General features: G+C 38.7%; 2 protein-coding genes across 26 annotated transcripts in view; one reads left to right on the top strand and one right to left on the bottom strand.

Annotated features, from left to right (window-relative positions):
* The window catches only part of cep170aa (centrosomal protein 170Aa), a 91,162-nt gene that overhangs the window by 55,849 nt on the left and 18,873 nt on the right, over positions 1-16,440 (top strand). For all 24 annotated transcript variants that reach the window (XM_073920733.1, XM_073920731.1, XM_073920729.1 and 21 more), the window contains 4 exons: positions 4,260-4,798; positions 9,934-10,029; positions 13,433-13,568; positions 13,789-15,288. In XM_073920733.1, the coding sequence (XP_073776834.1) occupies positions 4,260-4,798; positions 9,934-10,029; positions 13,433-13,568; positions 13,789-15,288 (2,271 nt within the window). The remainder of the gene's footprint in view (positions 1-4,259; positions 4,799-9,933; positions 10,030-13,432; positions 13,569-13,788; positions 15,289-16,440) is intronic.
* dync2li1 (dynein, cytoplasmic 2, light intermediate chain 1) overlaps positions 9,342-16,440 on the bottom strand; it is a 37,140-nt gene continuing 30,041 nt past the window's right edge. Inside the window, exon 17 of one of the 2 annotated variants that reach the window (XR_012388509.1) lies at positions 9,342-10,024. The gene's annotated coding sequence lies outside the window, so the exon portion shown is untranslated. The remainder of the gene's footprint in view (positions 10,025-16,440) is intronic. The other variant, XR_012388507.1, reaches the window with a different exon arrangement.

Raw genomic sequence — 16,440 nt, 5'->3', positions numbered from 1 at the left:
ACATAAAAGCAGTGATTTTTCATATTTATGTAGGCTAGAAAATAATATGTTTTGTAATATTTTAATCCTTTATATTTATATTCTATATCTATTCTTATTATATCCTATATATATCCTTAATATTTAAATTTTTTCATATGTAAAGATATTTGCCTATTGCTCTCTTGTGCGTATTAAGCAGTGCGTAAGCAAGGCGCAACTCTACGCCGGAGTTTAGACCGGGTTAGTTTTGGTCTAATGAAAAATCTATTATAGTTTCTCAAAATAGCAACACGCCAGCGGTCCGCCTCAGAATGCCTTCCTTTTTAGACCAGAACGACTATGGGCGCACAAATGAGCGCTAATGCATTTGCTATTTACAGTAAACAGCGTAGCGCAACGCCTCAAAACGACTCTTGCGCTTAAGCTTAAACTACCAAAAGACTACTGCGTCACGCCTTGCACCACACTGCGCCGGGTGTATGATAGGGCCCTATATATCTTAGTAAAGTTGGTCAATTAAAATAAAGTAATAAAATAAAAATCCTAATATTCCTAAATGTATTTTAAAAAATATTCAATAATTATCGATACGGAATGATATGACATGATATCATGATTTTTTTGCAATATCGCCCAGCCCTATGTTCACCAATACGTACTGTAGTAAAGCAAAAATGGTTCTTTCCTAGCATCTCTCCAAAAGAAAAGAAAAAACACTTTAAATCACAACCTTTCTTTTTAAGAGTGCATCCTCTCAGTTAAAAAAATTATTGGCATCATGCAGTCACCTATTTAATGTACAGATTTACTTGTGCTAAACCCACAAATGCCCATCACCTATAGAATCTCCTAAGAATCCATTCATTTTCATGACCTACTGCCAATGTTAGTTTACTCCATGTTTTTCTAAATGTCTCACAGCTGTTAAAGGTATTCAATAATGGTGACATCAGCAGATTGTAGTGAATTCTGCAGCCAGCCGGTAGACAGGTTGTGTAGCGTCAGCTGCATTTCCCTTTCCACAGGATTAGCTGCCACCCTGCACTTTTAAGCCCCCTTTTCTCCTTGCGCCCACTAACAGAGCTTAGCAGAGATTGGGGTTTAGTCTACTCTTTCTCCTTAAAAGCTCCTCAGGGAGCCATTTCTCTAGCCGGAACCGGACTACATCTATAGAGTGGCGGTTTAGCTTGATTTTTGTGAGCTGTGATCGCTAAAACAAAAACAGCATCTCTATATATGGATCCCCTAGGATGCTTCCTTCTGGTAGGACTTTTTTTTTTGTTGTAATATCTGCCGCATACCGCTTTGGGACAAGAAAGCCCTCTCCCCTAGCTTTATTCTGTAATGAAATGGATGATAATTTATGAGGAGCGTGTGCTTTACAGCTAAAGGAGTGCTGACAGTGTATGAATCCACGTGTGAGCTTTAAGCAGGACTGATAATTGGTGAAGGCTGGTAGACTATGCGGTCTGTGCAGTCTCAGGCGTGGTTCTGTTAGTGTGTGCGTGTATGTGTGTGTTTGCAGTTGTCTTTTGGAAGCTGCATTGCTGCTGTTTGTTTTGTTGGGCGAGATCAGAGAAGCGGTGAGTTGGATTGTTGTCTCTATTGTCCACCGGTGAGTTGGAATTTTTGTTTTGATCATGAGTTTAGTGTGTGAGGGAGGAATTTAGTTTATTGCAATGTGAAGAACTGGAGATGGAATCTAGGACCTTATTAATATCTAATATTAAAGATTGTGCTATGTTATGTGTAAACTATATTGAATTTATTTAGTTTTCAGTGTACTTTTCCATTGCACTGTACTTGTATTTATAAATTGTATATGTACTTTTATATATTCAGGCATCAGGGACCATTTGGAGAACTTGTTTTGTTTATATTTACTTTGAACAGTTTAAGTTGAATAGTTTGTTTTAACCACATTTCTGCACTCTGGTGACTTATTGTGGGTTTGCTGATTTCCTTTTAAATATCACTTGTAAAAAAGAAACTATAGTTGGTTGTTATTTATTTGTCAGATGTAAAATGATCAATCTACAGTCAGTATTGTGTGGATACTTAAAGGTGCAGTAGGTGATTGTCTTCAGAAACATTTTTTTGTTGTGCTGGTTGAAAGTCTCTTCACATTCCAATAGTAATGATTAAAGTAAACGATCTAAATGTATTGATATATATTTTTAAATTCTGGGTGAGGCATGAGACTAAAAAATGTTCATCCAATTAAATGGACCGATAATTCCTATAATTCTGTTAAGTAGCCCAAACTGTCTGTCAACAAAAGAAGATCTGCAGCCGAACACACAAATTTGCCATTTGCGCGTGCACGCGTTCACCTCCACACGAAAGAGAGTGACAGCAGTAAAAACAAATGCTCAATCAAAACTCTTTAAAATCCTCAATCAGTATTGGAGTTACTTTTGCAAGACAGACACCATGGCTGAAGTATTTCTTTTAGATGTGTAATATTATGTTTTAAAACTATTTTACTCACGCAAAGCTAATGTAGGGATTGTTGTTTTAAGAATAGGCTGTATGCACAGAAGTGTTCTTTAGCCGCTGAAATTTTCCAGCGAAAGTTTGATGTGACTTTTCAATTTCATGAGGGACTTTTTACAGCATCGATAATGTCGACAAAACATAAGAAAGCAGCGCTATTCCGTCTAGCCTGCTTTACTGAGGTGAGTTGGTTTTATTTTAACATTAGTTAGGTTAGGTTAATTTATAATTAATAGGTTAATTAGGTTAATTTTTTGAACAATGGACAACCTATGACGCGCTCCCTATATTGTTTACAATGCTACTCTGAATATTTGGTCTGAAATAGCATGTAGGTTTGTAAGTAATTCCTGCACCCCACTGGTCAGGCACCATTGTCACTTTAGGACAAAGCATGTGAGAGTTTTAGTTCAGAATTGTTGTATTATAATGTACTAAAAAGTCATTATCTAGTGTGTGTCTGTCATCTTTAATGTGCATGTTCATGATATCAGGAGGTGTGGCTTTGAACAGCGGGGGTGGGACTGTGTTTCAAAGATAAAATGCTAACCAATTAGAAATTTGGCAGATCACCTAGTGCACCTTTAAATCCATTTTTTAAAGGTCTATCTAGATTATTATTATATATATTTTTTTTTGCTTTTGTTTTGGTTTTATTTTTTGTTTCTTTAATTTTTGCGCTTTAAAAATGCTGGTTTATTTTAATAATGTTTTTGATAATATATGGTTAACAGCTTGGTAAATTTACATTTCCTTATATTTATAGTCTCAATTTTAATGCAACATTTGCATTTGTCTATACTTTACCCAATTTGGGTCAAAATATCCCAGCATTTTTTGGAGTGTAGTTTTTGTCTACCCTTATATGTTGTATACTTTTGTTTAGTTTTAGATTACTTTTTTTCACTTTTGTTTTGTTTTGCTGCTTATTTATGTGATAAATAGTCATTAGTCCAGTCACATAATCCTTTAGAATTATTTGATGCTCAGGAAACATTTAATACATTATCAATTGTATGTGAAATATTTTGTCTATGTACAGTCACTTTTATTTATCTACTGCATCTTTGTTGAATAAAACAAATGCAGAAATAAGACAAAAGACAAGGTCACAATTGTGACGGGTGGAATTAAACAGATTAATGATAACCTATTGACAAAAGGTCAACCTGTCAGGTTGTGATGCCTCTTAAAGTGTTAAGAAAAAAACACACTGGCTCCAAACTGTGAACGCTAGTATGCACTTATACAGAGTTTGAACTAGAACCAATGAAACAAGACTAAATGTTAATTCCTATATTTGCATTATTTAATACTCGTGTTTGCTTGGTGTTATCAGACTAGTAAGAGTAAATGCAGTCTGACTCATGGAGGGCTGGTGGGGCCAGCTCTCCCCGTTCAAAGAGCATGCTGTGTGACACAGAAGAGTGGCTTTGTTTCAGGGTTTGCACGTGAAAGGCCACTGTTGGAGTGGTGTAGTTGTTTCTCCCAGTCTCCCAGTGCAGTGGCTGTCACTTCTAACTGCATGCTGCTTCCTCAGCCGACCAAGCTGAAGAAAAGACCACCCCTCCTCCACCTCTTGCTTCCTAGCCCCTTTTTTTCTAAGAGCAGGGCTTAGTTTGCACCCAGAAGCTGAAATGCCCATCACAGGGTGAATCATATGGGGGATTTTCTGCTAGCTCTGCTCAGGTTTACAGCGGATGTTGCGCGCTTGCTTGAAAGCACTGCGCTGTTCTGTGTTCAAATCTGCAGTAAACCATCAAAACGGTCTTCTTTTACAGGCAGCAAACATGAGGATGGCACCCAGAGCGATTCGGAGAATGGTCTGGGACTGCGGTTCGGCAGCAAGCGACACGCCGCCCTTGAGGAGCGCTTGAGAGCGGCAGGAGTTGGTCGGGTCAAGACAGAGGGGTTGTCTACAGTGAGCCGGACAGCCTTCATGATTGAGTTCTATGACGAGGACAATCCTCGAAAACGCCGCTCGTATTCGTTTTCCCAGACCGCACCACTGCTCGGAGGCGTGCCAGGGGAGGGACTTTGCCCTGTGCCGCCGTCACGTCCTAAGGTAGCATCCACAGACGGCAGCAAAGGCAGCATGTCATCGTCTCTGGCGGCGGTCGCCCCGACGGCTGCTCGACTTCTGTTAAAACAGAGATCAGAGGAGCCAAAGGTGGAGCAGAGCCCAGCAGCTACTGGTCAACCCAAACCCACAGAGGAGACTCCAAAACAAGATGATGACCAAAGCGACAAGGGCACATACACAATTGAGCTGGATAAAAGCAACCCTGAGGAAGAGGAGGCGCGACGAATGATTGATAAGGTATGACAGGCTCTTTTATAACCCAATTTGACCTTAACCCTGAAGATGTTGTCTGGCACATGACTATATGTGACACTGTTGCAGTTAATATATAGCCTAGTTGCAGAATAAAGAGACACAACTGACACACTTATTAATAATTTTGTGTTACACAACTGAACTTTAGTTTAAATGTTGTGCTATATGCTGACTATGTATTTACGGCAGCTGCTATGTATGTATAATGGTAGAAAAGTGATGACTGCGAGATGAGTTCGCATTGAGGAGCTCATGGTGAGAATAAAGAACCAAAAGTTCTCCCACTGCTCACAGGATTTTGCATTTTACTTTTTAATGTCCTGCAAAATCTCTTTTTTCCAGTTTGTGTAAGCAGAGTTGAATTTTATTCAATAATAGGGTTGTTTTTTTATTATTTTATCAACTAATTGAAATAAGATGACTGAGTTTTTCTCGCTGATCTGTTCTCTTTCGTTTGTAGGCTTTTCAAATAATTGCAAGTTAAAGTTCTGATAACTTCATGTTCATTTTATATACATTCACGGCTTGTGATGCAGCAATGTGCATTGCCTGTTCTTAGTGATTGACTGTACTGTAATATAATGTAGATTTTCATTTGACCCCAGCTCTTTATCATTGGACGGTTGTGTTTAAAATCTGGAATCTGAGGGTTAAATAAAAAATGAAATGTTGAGAAAGTTACCTTTAAATGTGTGTAAAGAAAGTGCTAAGCAATGCACATTACTAATCAAAATTATGTATATATTTAGAGTAGGAAATGTACTTAATAATTTGATGAAACATGATCATTACTTAATATTTTAATGGTTTTTGTCTAAAAGAAAAATCAACGATTTTGACTAATGCCAAAAATATACAATATAAGCCTATGGAGTTCTAGGGCGACATAATCCTGTAGGGACTTCTGAGGGAGGTTTAGGGCCTACGAGAAGTTTTGACATGCTTAAGCATTCATACTTTTTTCTGTTTCTTCTGAATAATAACTAAAGTCTAATGACAATGTTTTCAGTACAAACTGTGCTACAATATTTAAGTAGCATGGTTGTAAAATCCATGGGTTAATAATGATTCTAAGCTTAAGAGAAAAATAACCCCTCTCCTAATAGACTTATGTGGATTGGAATGTTATTTAGGCATGTAAATGGGAAGATTTAGATAATTTTTTTGCTTGATTGTAATTTATTTAAAGCATAAAACACTTTTCCGTGGTTTGCCTAAACAATCCATGGGCTCAATACAACAATCCATCCATCATATAGAGCAAAAAAGACAATGAGCCAGTGTAAATTTCATTAAAAAATATTTGTCATTTTTTCCATCATTTATATACGTTCACTGACTAAAATCTGTTTTGAATGACAAAAATGAACTGACATTTGGCAGCAAATAATGATGAACAAATGAATAGACCATTAGTTGATTGAATCTCCTACTTGTCTTTGAGGTAGAGATCTGCGCGGGACTAAATTTTGAATCCCGCTCCCGCCCACACCTGCCAGGTTTTAGCCCGAACCCGACCGCGCCCGCTTATATTAAGAATTTGTTGCCCTGCTGCCCGATCCGCCCCGTTTTCTGCCTGCCGCGCCCGATCCCGCTAAAGGGCGGGGGAGAAAAAAAACGAAAATCACTCAGTTATACAGTCCAGACAGCCAAGCTGTCTGTATAAACACACACACACACACAGCACCAAGCACACACACACAGACAAAGCCCTCTCTCTCATACGCGCGCGCGCGCACTAACACACACACACACACATACAAGCAGACACACAGGCATTTGCTGTTATATCAACTCAAAGGGTTGTGATACCATGTATCAAGTACCAATGTAATACCAAAAGGTTTTATATAAAGGTATATAAATACTGAGTCCAGTTCCGGGCCGCAGCGCACATTACTCTCGGGCCGATTCCAGCGCTGATGCGGCAGCGTCAGCTCGCTTACGACCGCCACATCTGGCCCGATTGATTCGAGCCGGAATCGGGCAGTGAGTTCACAAGCATTCGACCCGAGTCCGGCAGCCGGAGCCGGGCCGAGTGGTAAATTTTCCGGCAGGCGAGAATCTAGCCGGAACTGGCCCGAGTGTATTTTTTTTTTCTCTCTCTCTCTCTCTCTTTCTCTCATTAGCGCGCGCATAAACATACACACACACAAACACCAAGCACACACACACACAGGCAAAGCTTTCTCTCTCTCATTCGCATAGCAATTTCCGCGATATTGCTAGACAGCCCGTTCCCGTCCCAAATTAAACCCGTTACCGACCGCTCCCGCGATTTATTCGGAAATTTATTCCCGCGCTGCAGAAATCTGGTCGGGTCCCAGACCTCTGTGCAGACCTCTACTTTGAGGTGTGCGCATTTGAGTTGTAATATACAGTAGCCTATACTGATCTACCCAGCGGGACACAAGCAACCATTTGCTGCACGCCTCATTAAATGTCCAAAAATGTCAATGTGTGGGAGAAGAAAAGCTATAAGCAGAAATAAACAAATCCGAAGCACTGTTTAGAATGCATGTGACTGATGAGAAGATGAAGGATGCCTACTAAATGACTGTATAGCCTTAAACAACAACTAAATGCACTACAGAATGTTACGTTTTCAAATACATGCAAAGGGGTGCATGAGTTTGGTTTGCTGCACCAACTGCTCGACACTCGTAGCTTGTTAATCAGGGTTCAAAAAAGTGTGTAACCTAACTGTTAACATTGTCACAGCTAGATTTTTGCCCTTCAGGTTACACAGATTTCACTCTGCATGTAAACACATCGGCCTTCTTCCTGTCAGCTTATTATTGGGGCATATAATAATATAATGAGTTCTCATATTAACTTAGCTCTACGTTAACTTAGACTTGAAAATGGCACTGATGTAAGCTACATTTTTAATAATATATATAATAGTATAAGGTGGAATAATTCTCACAGCTTAGTACACACTACTCTTGACTGCTTTTTACTATTTTAATTAAGAACGGATGCTTTTACTCTACTTGCACAAGTACTTTTAACTTGAGCATGATTTTTCAGTACTTTTTCCACCACCAAAAGCATCTAATCGCCTTTTACAACATAGAGTCATACAAGGGAGTGGAAAAAGGCGGTGCAGAACCTGTTTGCATTCTGTAAGCAAGCATCAGTATCTTTATTTGAATGTATTCTGCAACCAGTAGCCGGCGCAGAGACATAAACAGAAGCATGACGTGTACTGGATTGCTTCCTCTTAATATTTAATCAAAATAACTTCTCCTCCCACTTTCAATGACATGTCTTTTCTGATGACCTTTACTGGTTTAAGAGCTAGACCGTCTGCCACTCACATAAGATCCATGACAGATCAATTTGTAATGGACAAAATTTAGAATGGCATACATTTTTTATCTTGTTTTAGAAGTCATTTAGTTCTGATATACATGACAATAAGAAAATCGGATACACAGTATGTCGACTTTAACCCTATGTACTTAATGTCTGCATTTAGAGGTCAAAACATTTAAGGGAGATCAATACAGCATAACAGGAGCTCCAACATGCTCTCATGAGTGCATCGTGACTGTTGTGTTTATCCTGGAAATGTGTCTCTGAGCATCAAGCGGTTTGAGTGCTGTGAAGCTCATTCTAATGACTTTCTAATGGCTCTCATGCGGCCAACCAATCAGATCCTTTGTAATTCACTTTATCTTCAGGGGCTTTTGAAGCATTGAATTTTAATGCATGTCTGGGTGCTTTTACTTATGAAGTGTTTAGAAATGTTCATGCATTTAATTATAAATTTCTACTGAAAACTAAAGAATATTGTGCTTTTTTCGGTTATTATTAGTGAGTGAATAGAATTTTGACAGGGTTTTTTTTTTATCTAACTGAATCTATTTAATATTTTAGTCTTTGTTAATCACTATTCATTATTATATAATTCTTATTATTTTAAATTAAAAAAATGTATTTATTCCTTTTATGGACTATTCATGGGAATTACTCCAAGTGTCAAAAACATATCAACATTTTAATACACTAATTTGGTGTTAAAGAAATGTTTCAAATTATTTTCGCATTCTTATTGTGAAACATTACTATTATTATTATTATTATATTTAATCATACTATATGGGTGTCACGGTAACATAGTGGGTTGCACAATTGCCTCACAGCAAAAAGGTTGTTGGTTCAAGCCTCGGCTTGGTCAGTTTGCACTTCAGTGTGGAGTTAGCATGTTCTCCCCGTGTTCGCGTGGGTTTCCTCCGGGTAATTTTCAAAGACATGCACTATAATGAAATGAGCTAGATAAATTGTTCATAGTGTATGTGTGTAAATGAGTGTGTATGGATGAAGGCCATCCGCTGCATAAAATATATGCTGAATAAGTTGGCAGTTCATTCCGCTGTGGCGACCCCAGATTAATAAAGGAACTAAGAAAAAAGAAAATGAATTAATGAATGAAAAATATTATTTTTTCATAAATAATAATGAATGTATTTTTAGATGGAATATTTATCATAAGCACTTCAAGGGTCACATGATTCTTCAGAAAACATTTTAATATACTGATTTGGTGTTCAAGAAATATTTCAAATTATGGTCAATGTTTAAATCAGCTTCATATTATTTTGTACGATTCTTTTGCCTAATACCATTTAATTAAAATATGCAGTCTTGTAACTTTATTCTCATTTTGATCAATTTAATTTCTGAATAAATAATCAAATAAAAGTCTTTAGACAGCTTTAAAATAAATAGTAGTACATTAAATCAAATAAAATAAGATTCAGTTAATCTCAAAAGTAAAATTATTGAAAGCAAAAAGTGAATATTTAATACAACATTCAAGCCCAATCTCTTAACAGACAGGTAAACAGTTGGATAAATAGACTGAAATATACATTTTATGTGTGTGACTGTTTACAGACGTCAATAAAGCCCACGTACATTTATTTTTGTAACATCCTGTGCCATATAAGTGATGTTAACACTTCCTTCCTATGATGTTCTCTGGCTCTGTTGCTATGGAGTCTGTGCACCTGTGTTTATTTGAACCTTTTTGCCAAATAGGTGCTGCCATTGTGTCACAGTTCACTCACTGACTCTTCTGCATGTGTTTTTGTGTTTGTCATGTGTAGGTGTTTGGGGTGGAGAACTCACAGGATCCTGGTTGCCCGGAGAAAGCCGGTGGAAAAATGAAGGATGGCAAGAAGCTTAGCTCTGCTGCGTCTGAGGTAAAGAACAGATTATTATGCCCATTGCATCAAGTCTTTTGTAATATGCAGTTGAAGTCAAAATTATTAGCCCCCTTGAATTATTAGACCGCTTGTTTATTTTTTTCCCCAATTTCTGTTTAACGGAGAGAAGATTTTTTTTCAACACATTTCTAAACGTAATAGTTTTAATAACTGATTTCTAATAACTCATTTATTTTATCTTTGTCATGATGACAGTAAATAATGCTTGACTAGATATTTTTCAAGACACTTCTATACAGCTTAAAGTGACATTTAAATGCTTAACTTGGTTAATTAGGGTAACTAGGCAGGTTTGGGTAATTAGGAAAGTTATTGTATAACGATGGTTTGTTCTGTAGATTATCAAAAAATGAATAGCTTAAAGGGGCTGATAATTTTTTTCCCTTAAATGGTGTTTAAAAAATTAAAAACTGCTTTTATTCTTGCCAAAATAAAACAAATAAGACTTTCTCCAGAAAAAAAAATATTATCAGACATACTGTGAAAATCTCTTAAACATCATTTGGGAAATATTTAAAAAATAAGAAAAAAATTTGAAGGGGGCTAATAATTCTGACTTCAACTGTATATTTTTTAGATTATCAGGCTTGCATGAACACTTTTGCATGATATTTCAGTAGCCAGGATTCCATCCTAATGTGAAGAAAATCTTTTCAAAGCTTTGAAAAAAGTTGTTAGACGTCCTTATTTCGCCAAAGCCTACAGTCCAAAACCATCTAGAGCACAGGTGTCAAACTCAGTTCCGAAAGGGCCGCAGCCCTGCACAGTTTAGTTCCAACCCTAATTAAACACACCTGATCAAACTAATTGAGTCCTTCAGGCTTGTTTGAAACCTACAGGTAAGTGTGTTGGAGCAGAGTTGGAACTAAACTGTGCAGGGCTTCGGCCCTCTAGGAATTGAGTTTGACACCCCTGATCTAGAGCTAGCGTAAAAACTTTTTTGTTATTCAAAATGTTGCCGTTCTCATACAATACTTTAAATGTGCAAAAAAAGGGGTGAAGGAAACTATTAAGCTGTTGTATTTAATTATTTTATGTTTAAATTTACACCCAGTTGTCTTTTTTTCAAAGAAAAAAGTGACAGTTTGCTTAATTTGCAGTATAATGTTTGTGGATATCAAACGTGCAGATTCACATCCAGCTTTTTCTTGCTGTTAATGCTTGTTTCAGACTATGGCTACACCAGTTGGAATTGCAGTTTACAGTTTGACTAATTGGGTTTGATGTTACATTGAAGGCAGTTTTAGGAATACTGACACAGTGCTTTGTCAGTCACTCCCACCATTGACCACTTCCTTGTTAGGCAAGAAATTGGCCACTTGCTCACTGACCCAGTTCGGGAATGAGAAGTAGTAGTCTGCAGCCTTAAGGCAATGTCCACACACACACACACACACACACACACACACACACAGAGAGAGAGAATAAGGCTACAAAAGAGGCCTTGTTTTGAATCCTTGCTGTGGATCCATGCCATGTTTATACCAAGTCTTCACTCTGGAATGCACAAAGACAAGGTTTACTGATTATTATTGTGTCACTGTTTCAAGTGAGGCTTACTTTTACATTAAAGTGACGTACTTAAAACTGAAAAGTGTTCACACGGATCCATAAAAACAACATGAGTCCTGTATTATACATGCCAGGCCAGTAGTTCTGTCACTTTGTAGATAAAACACTACACATCTTTGCACATATGGTCATGTAGTCCCCTATTGTTGTTTGTCAGTCAAGTACTCATGAAAGATGTAACTCTGAGCACGTAATTCACATGCACGATTACATCATTTTCATGAAAACTATATTTTTGTAATTTTCACCCAAACAACAAATGGTATCGTCTTGAAAAAAACTGCACTATGAAGCCCATATACATATTTCCAGTGTTTCAGTTCCCCAAAATGGCATTGTGTCAGTAAATCAACATAAACATCAAAAAATTCTCTCTGATGTGGAATTTACACAATAACAGAACTGAAACAACTGGAACTGACACAACTGAAAACAGAAAGCCTTTTATGAATTTTGGGCTATTAATTTACACAACAGTGGCGTAGGGGCGAGGCAGTGGCGCAGTAGGTAGTGCTGTCGCCTCACAGCAAAAAGGTTGCTGGTTCGAACCTCAGCTCAGTTGGCGTTTCTGTGTGGAGTTTGCATGTTCTCCCTGCCTTCGCGTGGGTTTCCTCCGGGTGCTCCGGTTTCCCCCACAATCCAAAGACATGTGGTACAGGTGAATTTGGTAGGCTAAATTCTCCGTAGTGTATGAGTGTGTGTGTGAATGTGTGTGTGTGTGTGTGTGTGTGTATGTTTCCCAGAGATGGGTTGCGGCTGGAAGGGCATCCGCTGTGTAAAAAAAACTTGCTGGATAAATTGGCGGTTCATTCCGCTGTGGTGACCCCGGATTAATAAAGGGACTAAGCCGACAAGAAAATGAATGAATGAATGAACAATGGCGTATTAATGGTCTTAAAATGCAAAATAGTTTTTTATTTTTTTCTCTTCGTAAACTACAAGACAACAGTTTTTTAAAGGTTCATTTTATTTTGTTTTATATTATTATTTTATTATGACAGGACAGTATCTAAACAGGAACAGTCACATGAAACAATGTAAAAGGATGGATGAAAGGATGATAGTCAGCCTTCAATGTCTTCTTTTGCTATGACCCATTCTGAATAAACAAACAAGGCAGTTTACATGCTTCGTCCTTGTTGCACAATAATAGATAAATCTAAACTAATTTATGTAGTTCAAACAACTCAGATTTGTAATTGAGAATGCCTGTTAACGGCCCACAAATTAAAAAATAGTCGGGTTTAAATCGGGTTCGGGCTCATAATTGCAGCGAGTGTGTCGGACTGGGTCAGCCTCGGACAAATGGTGCACAGGCTCAGGTAGGGTTGGGTTTAATTTTTTGGGCCCGATCTAAGCTCTAACAGGAAACAAACTTGAAGAGAGTGGGGGGCAATAGGTTTAGAAAAGATCTTGTGATCACCAAAGCAGAATGTCACCATACAGTATGTCGATTTTGTGGAAGTTGACATCATGTGGATGTGTCTTATTCTTGACAAGCATAAAAAATGGCAGACCACAGTACTATGTGTAGAGTTGTGTAGCATGTCATAGCAAAATGACATTGTTAAGCGTTTTTGTAGTTTTCACTGATACTTTTGACAAGGTTGTTATCTGTATCTAAAGATCCTCAGAATGCAAAGGGAAATATTTCCATTTTTGTTCATCTTTAATGTGTAAATGTTCACTATTTGTGTAGTTTGTTTGGAAAATCCAGCCATGTCGTCAGCTCTTCATGGGACTGTATCAAAGACAACATTTACATCTGTCAGTCAGACAAATAGAAACATCTTTACTTCATTTGCAGAAACTTGTGGAAGATTCGATTGCAGTCGGCAGTTCTCGCTGGGTTTCACAGTGGGCCAGTTTAGCAGCTAATCAAACACGGACAGACCCAGAGGGATCTGGAGCCGAACCACCAGCCTTCGTCCATCAAGAGAGAGGTAATTTACTTCACTTTGATCAAATATTAAATTGAGCAATGTAGTGTTAGAAGATACTATGAAAAGCAATGCATGCAGTTAAATATTTTTATATTAATGTTTTTCTGAAAATTTCAGTTGAACTGTTTTTTTTTGTTTTTGTTTTTATTAAATAAGTATAAATAATAGAAAAAATGCATATAAGTGTCAATTATAATATGTTTTTTTTTTCCAATTTCAGATGGTGAGGCGTTTGAGACCAGCATCTCCATCAAGAGCACTGGCTCTACCACTTCCAGCCAAGCTGACCGCAAACGAAGGACTCTCCCGCAGCTTCCCACCGATGAGAAAATAAAGAGATCAGAGATCGGTGAGAAGCAGGACACAGAACCACAGGAAAAAGAAAGCCACGGTGACCATAAAGGTGATGGCGAGTGCCTCAGCAATACAAACAGCAAGAGCGTTGTTTCTAGCCAATCCAAGAGCGCCCAGCAAGAAGGGAAGGCAGGAAAGTCTGTGCGCCCCCTGGGAAACGGAGAGAGACGAGCATCAGAGGATAGTCGCAGGAGACGATCAGAAGACAAGAGTAAAGGGAGTGACAGCGAGAGATCAGGGAAGCCACTGGTGAGGCAGGGCAGCTTTACCATTGAGAAGCCCAGCGGTAACGTCCCCATTGAACTGATTCCTCGGATAAACCGGCAGAACGGTGGAAGAGAACGAAGCGACTCCGTAGGCAGCATGGACACAGCAACTCTTCTCAAAGACACAGAAGCTGTCATGGCCTTCCTTGAGGCTAAACTTCGCGATGAGAAGAAGTTGGATCCAATAACCCCACCTATATGTCCCCCAGCTTGCCCTTTATCTCCTGAATCTGATATCGACACGGCCAGCACAGTCAGCCAGACAGCAGCCGACGGCGATCGTAAGGCGGTTCAGAAACGAAGATCTCTCAGTAGCCTTTACAGAGAAAAGAGCAATGCAAGCACCGCATCCAAAACCACAACCAGTGCCAGAGAACGTCTGGAGAGGAAGACCAAAACCAAAACCACAGAAAGCCGCTCTGATAGTCGGCGTTCAGTACAGACATCCTCACGTGGCCGCCAGCCATCACAAGATCTCACTGATGATGACCAGACATCCTCATTAGCCATCTCAGACATCCTATCGTCAGACCAGGAGATGTACTCCAGCCGCTCGCACACTAAAGGTCACTTCACCTCCACCGATGACCTTCTGCAGTCCAAGCTTGATACCAGCAAATCCTCAAGGTCTTCAAAGCCCAGCAAAACACCACAAACCACCACTGCAGCTCTCGCAAAACAAGCTGGGCTTCCACAGCCCCGTCCCACAAGGGCGTCCCTGTTACGCAGGGCTCGACTTGGAGACACGTCGGACACAGACCTGGCAGATGCAGACAGGGTTTCAGTGGCATCAGAGGTGTCTACCACCAGCTCCACTTCCAAACCCCCATCAGGAAGAAAGGCACAGTCACGCATTGACATGCTAGCACAACCCCGGCGCACCAGACTGGGCTCTTTTTCAGCACGGAGTGACTCTGAGGCCACGGTTAGTCGGACTACAGCGGCACGCTTGTCGGCAGAGACAGCTCTTAGGCTGGGACTAAAAAGCACAAATCAGCCAGCAACAGAAAACAAGCTAACTGCACGCATGAGGGCTAATAGTGTCTCCAAGCTAACAGACCCCAAGCCGAAGACAACCCCAGTCAACAGCACCCCATCAGGTGAGGAGGAATGGTATTGTAATATACTCATGTAAACATTTGCCTAAATGATTTGTTTTCTGCTTGCTTATCCTAGCAGTTGCCAGTTGAAGGAAGGTCATAGGTCAAAATGGCATAAAACCACAGTCACACTAGAGTTTGTGCTAGCGAAATTCGGTCGTACGGCGCTATGAAAGGTGTGGGGTAAAACAATATGATTAGACATTGTTGATAAAAGCGAGCGATTGGTCCATATTTGAAATTTCTGTATAGAGGTCACGTTTTGATCTTCTATTGGTCTAATGCAATCATGTGATGCGATTTCGCAGGTCAGAGTTCGTTCACCAAGTTTAAACTTTCAAATGCAGCAAAATTTGGAACTTGTCGCACAAGCTTACGTTTCTTGTCTGCCGCAGTCACAAACCTATAACTGGAAGTCTATGGAGTGAAAATTAAAGTGTGACCAGGGCTTGAGGCGATAAATCAAAGTATTGCATGAATGCTACGACGATAACAATTGACTTGTTGATTAGTGAGTCGATTAGATCCAGATATTTTGTTAACCATCTATAATATATAACTTATCTATGTATAATACTATGTGTGTTGTGTTTTAGTTTAGCTTTTTTATAATGGTTTGATTAAAAATACTTAAAAAAACAATCATAAAATCCTATGAAGCTATTGTTTGTTGGTTTATCCTTACATTCGTTGTTGGGCTTAAACAGTTAAAATGGCTGAAAAAAAGAAACGTGGACAAATTAGTCAATATGAATATTAAGATACCTTTAGATAATGATAGGGTGAATTTTGAAAATACCATTATGATCTGTGTAGAGTTTTATTTTTCATCATTTTATTTAATGTAAAAACACCAAAAGAAAGTTTGATCAAGTTCAGGTGAACATTATACAGAGTTTCCAGTTAGGACTGAATATACAGGCCAGACTTTTGAACATACAGTTGAAGACAGAATTATTAGCTCCCCTGTTTATTTTTTCCCCAATGTCTCTTTAACGGAGAGAAGATTTTTATCAACACATTTCTAAACATTATAGTTTTAATAACTCATTTCTAACAACTGATTTATTTTATCTTTGCCATGATGACAGTAAATAATATTTGACTAGATTTTTTAAGACACTTCTATGCAGCTTAAAGTGACATTTAAAT

The sequence above is a fragment of the Danio rerio genome, chromosome 13 (assembly GCF_049306965.1).
Source record: "Danio rerio strain Tuebingen ecotype United States chromosome 13, GRCz12tu, whole genome shotgun sequence".
Lineage (NCBI taxonomy): Eukaryota > Metazoa > Chordata > Actinopteri > Cypriniformes > Danionidae > Danio > Danio rerio.
This window is presented reverse-complemented; position numbering and strand designations above follow the sequence as displayed.